Source organism: Rhododendron vialii, chromosome 9a (assembly GCF_030253575.1).
Source record: "Rhododendron vialii isolate Sample 1 chromosome 9a, ASM3025357v1".
Lineage (NCBI taxonomy): Eukaryota > Viridiplantae > Streptophyta > Magnoliopsida > Ericales > Ericaceae > Rhododendron > Rhododendron vialii.
This window is the reverse complement of record NC_080565.1, coordinates 28240079-28250412: the sequence shown is the minus strand read 5'-3', so window position 1 is coordinate 28250412 and position 10334 is coordinate 28240079. Positions and strand designations below refer to the sequence as shown.

The following is a 10334-nucleotide window of genomic DNA, read 5'->3' as shown; positions in this document are numbered from 1 at the left end:
CAGTGTACCACTCTCTGGTCTTTTAACAAACTAATGGTGGACTTGCGTTTGTCTTCATTTTTTTTTTTGGTTGGTATGGATTTGGTATTATGAAGCTTGTAATGCTATGTCTAGCCTTCTTGCTTTGTGTACACGTGTATATTACTTGGGATTGGTTGGTTAGTCTTTCGGTATGATCACCTTGGATAATACTATAATTGAACTTTGTTGAAGTCGTTCGGAAAATTGTTGTGCAGGTTCTTTTTGTTATTTTAGTTTTCGTTTTACTACATCTGTTTAAGAGCATGAAGTTTGTTTTCTGTTTTGCAATTTTGATTTTGCTAGCTGATGTGATTCAAATTTGTACTACTATCTTGTTTGTTAGGGGAATAGGGGTGAATGGAATTGGCATACTGGGTATCTTTCCCCATTGGCACAAAATGCATATCTAAGTTTTTGTTTTTTGCACGTAAAGTAATTCTGTGGTGAAATTGCCAAAAGCTTGGGTTTCCCTCTTTAGATAGCCATGCTGTGTAATTAGTAGTCTGGCTTAAAAAACAAGCAGAACGAATTAAGAGTAGGTCAAAACAGGAAAAGATGAACCCACACTTGCTCTGGAATGCTGCAGGCAGAGATTATTTGGTGAAGTATAGCGAAGTATCAAATCTATTTAGAGGATATAAGTTCGTTTGAGAAACTACCGTATAGTTATGAGCCTAATGTCCTTTGAACACCTTCCATTGGCCACGAGTTCATCATTTTTTGTTGTCTTTGTCCAGTGCCTTGCAAATAGGTTGTTAACCATTCAAATCTCATCCAAAAGGAGCCTTTCCAAGCCATCAAGGCCAATCATGTTAACTTAAAAGGAGTTTGTTACAAAAAGTGGAAGATGCCATTCTTAGGGGTGAGTTTAGTTGTTGGTGCCAAAACATAGTTGATATTATATTGTTAGGTAAAAGTTTTATAAGGTGATTGAAAAAGAGTATTATTTTAGATGAAGAAGGGGAGATTATATCCATGACGATGGATGTTGGTTGGGGATGGTCTTGTTGGACTCAACTTTATGGATGGAAAGGGGACTTGATCTTCAAGTTACACTTGATGTTTGGTTTATTTATTGCTTTCAAGTTTCTTTGGTAGCATATAGGTAGTAAATGCTTGTAAAGCATGCAAGTGGAGTTTTATGGTGGAAAACGTAGTTTGTAAGATCATCTTCAGCCCTTACTCATATTTTTACTCAACTTTTATAAAAAATTTCAGTAACAGTTTCATTTGGTATGAAGCACTCCAATAGGCAAGCAAAAAACTAAGCACAACTTTGATTAAAAGTTTCATAATGACATGATTGTGTATTTGAATGAGAGAAAATAGCAAGGCAAAATGTAAGTAAAAATTGAGTCTCCCTTGATTTAGGTGAAGATTTGAGTAAAACTCAATTTGGTAGCGGTTTGCGTTAATTAGTAGAGTGGGTTTTAGGGTACTTCTACTCAAATGTTGAGTTTTGAGTAAAAAAGCGTAAGGGCTTTTTCTCGGTGTATGCAATTGCTTTTGAGTTTACATAACCTAGTTGTTCCTCTTTTATTATTGTTGTTAATTTGTGTTATGATATGCGACACAAATCCCAACTTGACGACATTGCTTTTTATTGAATAACTTTGGTGATAGAGAACTTTAGAATGGAAGGATGCTTTCATATGGTTGTTCGCAACACCCTAAGTTGAAATCATATGTAATTAGGCTTTTGGGGAAGAACATGTTGGGATAGGTGGTTGACATTTCCAGAAACTTTTCCGTTCTTGCCCCCCTGAAATATGCTAACCATCACATATGATACAGATCATACAAAGGTCATGGTTATAATCACTACTGGTTGCAAAAATACAAAGGGAAAGGCTGCCTCATTCCTAACCCACTTTGGCGGTGTTATTGAAAAGACCTCACTTGCGAAACAAAGAAAGACCAGTCACCAGTCATACCCACCCACTTCAACGAGAATTAAGGTGGATTCATGGATTTATCTGGGCAATAGCAAGGCTGGCTGTTCTGTTAAGAGCCAAATTTTTGTAGGAAGAAAAGCATTGTTTGAACACTGGCTAACACATGAATATCAAGGAAGGTGCAATACCATTGAATAGTGGAAAAAGTTGTGAATTTGGCATACTGAGGTTTATTATGCTGGCATGAAATTTGTTAATGGCAATGTTTTATCCTTGGAAAACTTTATAGCAATGGTATTTTATACACAAGAATCGGTTATAGCTTAATGTACAATCCTTTTGTGGAATGGCATCACTCAAAGTCAGAGAGAGACTGCAATGCTCCATACTTAGATTTACTATAAAAGGGCATTTTACATTAATTTGTAAAAGGTCTTGGGAGTGTGGTTTCACTTTGTATTCCTTTCTTTTGTCTAGTAATCCAGATTCAGTGCAAGTGTGAAACTGGTGCTTGTGTGTTGATGGCTTATGCTATACTTTCTTGAATTGTATTCTAGAATCACATATAATTTGGACCTAGTTCAGTTATCTGGTAGCAATGGATGCAATTCTCTCGATTCGTGATAAGTACCTTGTTTAAGCTAGGAAAACATTGTTTGATTACAAACTAAGAGTGTATCCTGAAGGCACGTTATTCCAAGATGAAGAGAATCATCTCTCTCCTGCTCACTTATAAGCGTCGTCTCTTGAAATTGCTACTTTAGGTCATTTCTTAATTTTGTGTATCCAATGGGTTCTTCCAGAGTTCATTCAACAGTTGCTTGTTCTATTTTGCACTTGGGAATTGATAAAAAAATAACTATAGACAATAAACACAGCACTTGTGAAGCACCGACACTCTAGGGATCGCTGTATCTGTGTTGGACACTCAGGAGACACGCGACTAGCCGGGGGCATGTGGGGATACCTGTGGTGGGACACGTTGGGGGACACCGCCGGCTGATTTTTGTAATTTTTAGAAGCTTTTTTGAGTTATGTTTATAGCTTCAACCATATACATTTGTATGTATATAGACATACATCATCGGTTAATAATGCATTCGGTAGGAGTCCTAACCTAAATATGTTGAGGTTACAATTTGTGGTTGCGTAACTAAAAGTCTAAAACAATTGTTTTAAAAAAATTGCCGTGTCTTCCGCTGTGTCCGTGCGCCCAATTTTTTGAGAATTGCTGTGTCGGTTTCTGTGTCTCCGGCCGTGTTCATGTCCATATCCATGCTACGTAGTACAACACTATTCCAGTTTATTGATGCAACAATCAAAATGAGATTTTTTTTTGTTTGCATTTTCACCATTCTTTTGGAAGTGTCATATTTCTTTTGAATAATTTTCTATTAATTTGGGTGAAATGATCAAGTCCTTGAAAAAAAATGGTGGCAGCTAGCTGAAGAAGCTTGTAGAAAATATTAGGACCTCACAGAAATCCCTTATCTTGGAAACTTTTGATGCAGTCACCAAACATTTGATCGAGTGTCTTCAAAGGAGGGAGCCCCAATTGAATAATCTTTCCGCTGTCCATGCTGTGAGGGTTGTTATTTCCATTTTGGCTGCTACACCTACACGAGTAGGAAAACACATTTTAGAGCTAACTATTAAGTTTGGAGAAAGTATTGTTTTGTTTTGTATGACATGATGATTTAGAAATTTTAGAACCAAAATTTAAGGTACAAGAGTAAGGCACTTTGTCAAGCTTACTTGTCTTCAAACGGGTAGGATGGATATTTGGCCCTCAGCATCTCGATGATATCTGACCAATGAGCTACTGAGCTGGAACATATGAGCCTGCCTGATGCTTCGCTTTTCTCCATTGCTAGCAGATGAGCAGCGATGACATCATCTATATGCACAAACCCAACTGTTGTATTTGGGTATTCTCCTATCAGACCTGATAAAGTTGCAGAAATATTTGGTGAAAATGAACTTAATGTTTTAGGGCTGATACAAAATGAACTTAAAGTTTTAGGGCTGGTAAAAATGATACACCCAGTGTTGCTGCTGGTAAGTTTTTAAATGTGCCGAGGGTCTCTTGCCATTTAAAGAAAAGTATGGGTATCGGAACTCTCTCTCTCCTTCCCCCCCCCTCTCCCTTATATAGACAGGAGTTACTCTGTTCTTGGTGACACAAGAAGTAGCAATTGCAGGTACGGCAAATTGTTAAAAATTGGATACATGTAACCTTGCTTTAAGCGTGTTTGTTCTGTTAAAAATCAAATTCTAGGCAATTTACATTTACAAGTATAACCTTTGACAATGGCCAATATCCATTGGAGTGTACTGGTTGGTTTTGGTGCAAGCAAGGGACCGACTACGAAAGAGGGGTTCACCACCACCAGGTCGACTCCACTTTCCTCTGCTACTCTCCATGCCTCTTTCTCTGCGACAGTTTTTGCATATGCATACCACAGCTAATGTACAGACAAAAATATGTAAGTAAATAAAATGTTGCAGTTGGAAGTGATTCATGTAAACCTGGTGTAATCTCCTTGTTTTGGGTATTCATCTGTTCTTAATCTTCTACTTGTCTGTGTGCATGCTTACTGGCCATATATGCTAAGAAGCATGGATACAAACACACACCAAAAGCCACGACACAGACTTGTTGGGGAAACGGTGAATACTATTTGTCCTTATTATCAATTGTGCCTCAAATAATGTTTTTATGCAGATATAAGAAGATGTAGTCACTAAATGAGTATCCAAGAACTAAGCATTCATGGCAATTTTGACTCTGATCATTTTAAAATCATAATGTGTCCCCAATGTGTCCGCCTAATGAATTATAATACAAAATCAGTTACACTTGGGCATGTTTGGTGTCTGATGCTTGTCGGACATGGATACGGGAGGCCAGTAGGTGTGTTTGTGCTTCTTGGCATATACGCAGTGCTTTCAAAAACATGAAAGAGGTTTGAGTGATGTTACATTGTTGCGTTCGCAGTACTCCAGATCACTCCAGTGAGTTTCATTTAGAGGAGAAACTCGTCGAGCATCATCGCGGTATCTTACTGACGAGCAGGAAGAGGTCAGCACAACGCGCCTCACATTCCTTGCTCTTGTGCAGGAGCTCAAGACATTCAGAGTGCCTTTTATACATGGATCTATCAGGGTAGCCTGCAATATTAGAAAAAGCATGAAACTAATGTATCTAGTTTTGCATGTCACAACCATGATAGAGATAATTAAACCTTACCAACTGTAAAATTTACTTTAACAAGAATAACCGCATTGCATAAATTTGGGTTGTTGAGACTTGAGATGTTATTTAGTTTGCATTCATGGAACAAATCGCAGAAAACTTGAATGGTATTGATGGTCGAAAAGTACTAGTGATATCTATGGCCTAGGAAATATAGATCATATCGAGACATGTCTATCAGATTATGCCATCCAGCTTTCAAAAACAGTCATCATTTAGGATCAAGGTGAGAACCTCTGGTTGCTATTGGGAAGGCACTCAGTTAAGCTTTTAGTGTAAATGATTGATTAATGTATGATTATGGTATTATCATCATTTATTAATTATTATACCAACAGGTTCCAAGAAAACTTTGCCTGAATGTTTTGGTCATATGGAACGAGAACTGGAGATGCAGTATGGAAGACCCCGTCGACCCCCTTTATGGCTTGGTCAAAGCTTCCTTCATCCATCAGATCAGCTTTGAAAATCTTTAGTCTCTCCTTGGCTCCACTCAGCTCCCAAAGGAAACCTACCTTTTCCACATCTCCTGGCAAGAAAGAAAAAAAGAAGAAACAGGTACAGTTAAGTTACAGACCTCAATTATTATTTTTTTATCGGGGCTTATATGGGGTGTCATGTTTATAGGCCTTGGCAAATTTTTCTCTCTCCTACTTCAGTAGGTTAGTTATTTTCAAATTAATGGGGGTCTTGCAGTTGTGCTTCCTCCTTTCCAAACCCCTCATGATTTGAGAGTTGGAAACTACTATTGTCCAAGTTGTGCTCGATAGAATATGTCATCAGTCTAGAAGCACGGATGCGACACGACACTCTCCAAACACGTGTTGGACATGCCTAAATACTTTTCCAACGCTTTAGTTATATTTCTTTTACTTAGACACATTGTTGACTATGTAGCACGGACACGAATACGGACACGGGACACGGCAATTCTAAAAAAATGGGGATACGGACACGGCGGGGGACACGCCACGTGTATAAATAAATAAAAAATAAATATATGTGCGTATATATAAAAAAAATTATGAACCATTGTATATGAATAATTTCACAAATTGTATAAAAAAATTTCAAAGGAAAAATTACAGTTAAACCCAAATGTTTTGAACAATTTCATATTAACCCCCCAAAATTTAAAAAATATTACATTTTGACCCCTAGCCGTGTCCCCGGTGTGTCCATGCCGTGTCCCCTATCAAAAAATAATAAAAATTATTGGACACGCCACGTGGCGTGTCCAATACGTGTCCCCGTGTCCAATACGTGGACACGGCGCCCTTTTGGAGTGTCGGTGCTACATAGATTGTTGATACTCTAGGACATAGGACATGTTGGCAACACTCTTAGAACATGCTCTAAAGACACATTAAAATGTCTGACGTTTATATGAATTTATAACACATCTTTATAATACAAATACACTTTACATTTGACATGTACCCGGTGTGTCCATGTCCTAATTTTCGGAGAAATAACATGTCTGCGTATCCTTGTCCTTATCCCATATCCGTGTCATGTCTGTATCCCGTATCTGTGTCGTGTCCGTATACCGTATCCGTGTCCTTGCTTCTTAGGTCATCGGTGTTGGTAAGAAAAGGGGAGAGTGTTTTTCTTGTGCAAACTGGCCATGAGCAGGTGAAGTTCATGGTTCCACAACTCCTTCAACTCAGAACCTTAAACGAATTCATCGGTACTGTTTTCTGATTGTTAATTTCAGTCTACCTGCTTATGAATTAGTATAGGCTTGTTGACCCAACAAAAAACAAATATGGCACTTGAGTCCCCCATTTGCAGAGTTTTAGAGAATTGTTGAGAAAGATTTTGGGTGTTGATGAAACAATGAAATGAATGAAACCAAGTGCATATTGGGCTGAAAAGTCGGCTCCATACAAGGAGGATTGATTTCCATGTGGATCCACAATATTATGGCAAGTGATAACTGGCCATTTGGCCGGTTTCAGCCACCCTTGACACCATTGTCCAGAAAACAAAAAGAGTAGAGTTATTTGGAGAGCTACAATGTCCATCTCTAGTACCTGTGTTGGGTCGTCAGTTACCATAGTGTTTTATTCGTTGATTGGAAAGGTTGAAAACAACTGGAAAGGTGCTGTAGTTGGTCGTGTTTGAAGGTTGGTATCATGAACCAACAGTGTTGCTAGTATATCATATGAGTTTTTAGGAAATGTCCCATTAGTAGATTGGAGAAACAAGAGAGAAGCCAGCTTATATTTCTGGTAATTGTTATCGAGTAGCAGTTTGATATTATTTGCAGTATACAAGTGGCAAGATGGAGATGATATTGATCAGAATAGGGAACTTGTCGCTGATCATATGAGCGGCATGATCTGTATGAATCTTTGGCAGGAGAAGTGAGAGTACCTGGATCTCGCACGGTTGTGCGGACAGTGTGACCCTTTTCCAACAGTGATTTCACTAGGTAAGCCGCTATGAACCCTGTTCCACCTGTTACACAATACTCTGGCATCTCTCTCTCTCTCTCTCTCTCTCTCTCTCTCTCTCTCATTTGGTTACTGGCAATTTATATTGGACCGACTGATGACTTGGGCTATAAAATCCATATCATGCACCATGCATTTCACTTAGTTCTTGCTTGGGTACATTGATAGGTGGGAAATGTGTGAGCACTGTTGTTTGGTGCGCATTAGGTGATGTCGATTGCTTCGGAATAATTGGAAAAAGAAATTTATCATGTGCAATGCGTTTCAGTTTTTTCAGTTCTTTAATTAGACACCTTAGAGTTAGCCAGGTAACAGGGTCGATGCTGGTCTAGCTTTGTTCAAACTCAGCATATCCTTCTTGTTTTGTGCATGTCTTTTTATTAAGCTTGGTTTTCCATTGAGAACTCTTTTCTTTTTGGTTTATATCCGAGAGTGCTGGTTGATCCTATTCCATTTGATGCTACTCCTATCATTTTTTTCCTTTCACCGGCCGTTGCTCACAACCTAGGCATAAATTATCCCTTTGGTTGAAGTGGTTGCAGTTAGTCCGAGAATGTTTTCCCCAGGTGTAGAACAAGTTCATCTTAGTTCTGTTTGTCGGAATGCATGGAAGATGTTTAGATGGGTGGAGCATTGACTATCATGGTTTTTACCTTTTAGGTGATCACTTTTTCACTAGCCTGTAGGAGAGCACCGATGGAGGCAATGTCATTTTTACATGTAGCAGTGCTAAATAATGACTGTTTCCAGGAGATTGAAACAATAAATAGAGAACGAGAATTAGCAGTTTAGACCTCTCACTCGGCAACCTTGAGCTTAAGAAGGCCTTTTGAGGGTTATTAATAGCTCAATCTGAAAAGGCTTGTAGCAGCGAGGAAATTTTCGAATACTTGCTGATTTGATTTACCACTTTTGCAAGATGGTTGACCAATGAAATCCCGAGGGTTGACCACCAAGACGCAGCAGTAAAGTTGGAAGGCCAAGATTTTGGTTTCGTCGACTACTGAGATATTCTGGAGCTTTGTCTAAAACATTGTACAGGGGTCGATAAGCCCCTGGGCTGGTCCACCAGACAAGTAGCCAACACCTAAGTGTACTACAAACTCTCTTCAAGGGGCCAAGAGTAACGAGACGAAGCCTCGTTTTACTAACTTTCCATTGACGGCTTCGAAATGATATTTGATTGACGGTCTTCTTTCTTGATTACGCGTCACGTCTAATTCAACCTGTCGTAAATGAAGCTTTCACAGTCCATTATTGTCAACGGAATGCTGTGAGATTGTTTTGTTACATAAACAACTCAACCTAGGACAAATTTTGTGACTTTCTTGTTGGCCAGGGACGGAACCTGGATTTCTTTAATGCAGAGGCCAAATTACGAACAACAAGATTTTAAAATTTAAAGGTTCATAAATCTAAAGGATTTAAACGTTTAAATAATGCCAAATACAAAACACAATAGCTAAGTGGTCTTAACATACAAAAAACAACTAGAAGGTGAAAAAATAAAAGTTTCTCCATGCGTTACCTCAACTATGTATCAAAATGGAATGCGACGCTCCTTTAGATCCTTAAAGTCGGAACCAGGATTTTTGTTAGTATTTTAGTGGTGGGGACCATCCATGTGTTTTGTTTTATTGAGTCATGTCACGTGAGATTGAAGACAATGATTTTTTCCAGTTTCTGCCACCACTTGGGGAGCCACCATGTTGTCCTATATATTAAAAAAAAAAACTGAAACAACGGGGTGGCCATGGCCCCCATATGACCATTGGTAGATCCGTCATTGTTGTTGGCTCAACTCAAACTTATTAGCTTGATAACGATATCTTCATTCCAAGACGTGATAAAAAGAGCTATTGCAATTTGTCGTGTCAAAAATCTTGTTACAACTTGTTTGTTCTGATTTGAAACATTTCGAGTTTTAACATAATGGCGGTAGAGCAAAAGGTTGTCCAGCTCTTTCCTTGGATCGGCTACGTGCAAAACAAACGGTAATGTTAGAGCTGTCAGGTCGAAAAATTAGAGACGGAGGGTAGTCCGATGCTTAAGTACTCAGCCTCTACTCAAGGAGGTACACAACTTTAAACGTCTTTGACGTGGTGTACCTCTTTAGGGTTTAATTTTGACATATACTGAATATTGTAGAATGACTTATTGTTCAAGCACCTCTTTTCTGGCTCGTGCTCTTCTAACGGCCTTGTGATCATCGCATCACGTAATTGTCTAACGTCTCCTAGCCTTTTTTGTGTCACATGGCCTAGTAGTGCCACTATGGCATCCACGTGGCACCATGCTCATTACGAACACTAAAATTTTACATGGCTTAATCACCTTTCGAGTAATTTGAGATAAGTAAATAACTTTGATTAATTAAAGTCAAAAATTGATCAAAAAATTCAAATAAAAATTGGGTCCATCAAATTCAAGGGCTCTATTGACTTCAGATACAGTTACAACAAAAAGGAAGATGGGTCAACTTATTTAGCCTAAAAGGGTTAGTAAAAATTGGGCTACCCCGATGATGCTGGCCCTCAATTTAGCCTTAGATCATATTATTAAGAAAATCTTTCTCTTTTAATTTAAAGTCATTGGGTTAAAAGGAGAGTCAAATGTCTCATTGTGTAAGAAAATGAGTGTTAAGAATCACTTTAAGATCTTTCCAATATTAGCACCCCTTTCCGAGTCTATAAATAGAGACTC

At 38.5% G+C, this 10334-nt stretch overlaps 1 protein-coding gene and 1 long non-coding RNA gene across 6 annotated transcripts; one reads left to right on the top strand and one right to left on the bottom strand.

Annotated features, from left to right (window-relative positions):
- Positions 1-3108: 3108 nt before the first annotated feature.
- Positions 3109-8004, bottom strand: LOC131301304 (tetraketide alpha-pyrone reductase 2-like). Of its 2 annotated transcripts, none has more exons than XM_058327505.1 (6): positions 7552-8004; positions 5505-5701; positions 4899-5087; positions 4219-4381; positions 3672-3861; positions 3109-3532 (listed from the first exon to the last, which is right to left on the bottom strand). In XM_058327505.1, exons 1-6 carry the CDS (start codon positions 7694-7696, stop codon positions 3391-3393), a joined length of 1026 nt encoding a protein of 341 aa, XP_058183488.1. In that variant the 5' UTR covers positions 7697-8004; the 3' UTR covers positions 3109-3390. The 2 variants fall into 2 exon arrangements, with proteins under 2 accessions (XP_058183488.1, XP_058183487.1); XM_058327504.1 differs by having other exon boundaries at positions 5529-5701.
- LOC131301305 (uncharacterized) lies at positions 3392-8891 on the top strand. 4 transcript variants are annotated; one of them, XR_009191245.1, is made up of 3 exons: positions 3392-5730; positions 7445-7609; positions 8551-8891. It is a non-coding gene; the product is annotated as an uncharacterized LOC131301305 (long non-coding RNA). The 4 variants fall into 4 exon arrangements; XR_009191244.1 differs by having other exon boundaries at positions 8292-8891; XR_009191242.1 differs by lacking the exon at positions 8551-8891 and having other exon boundaries at positions 7445-7882.
- Positions 8892-10334: the final 1443 nt, after the last annotated feature.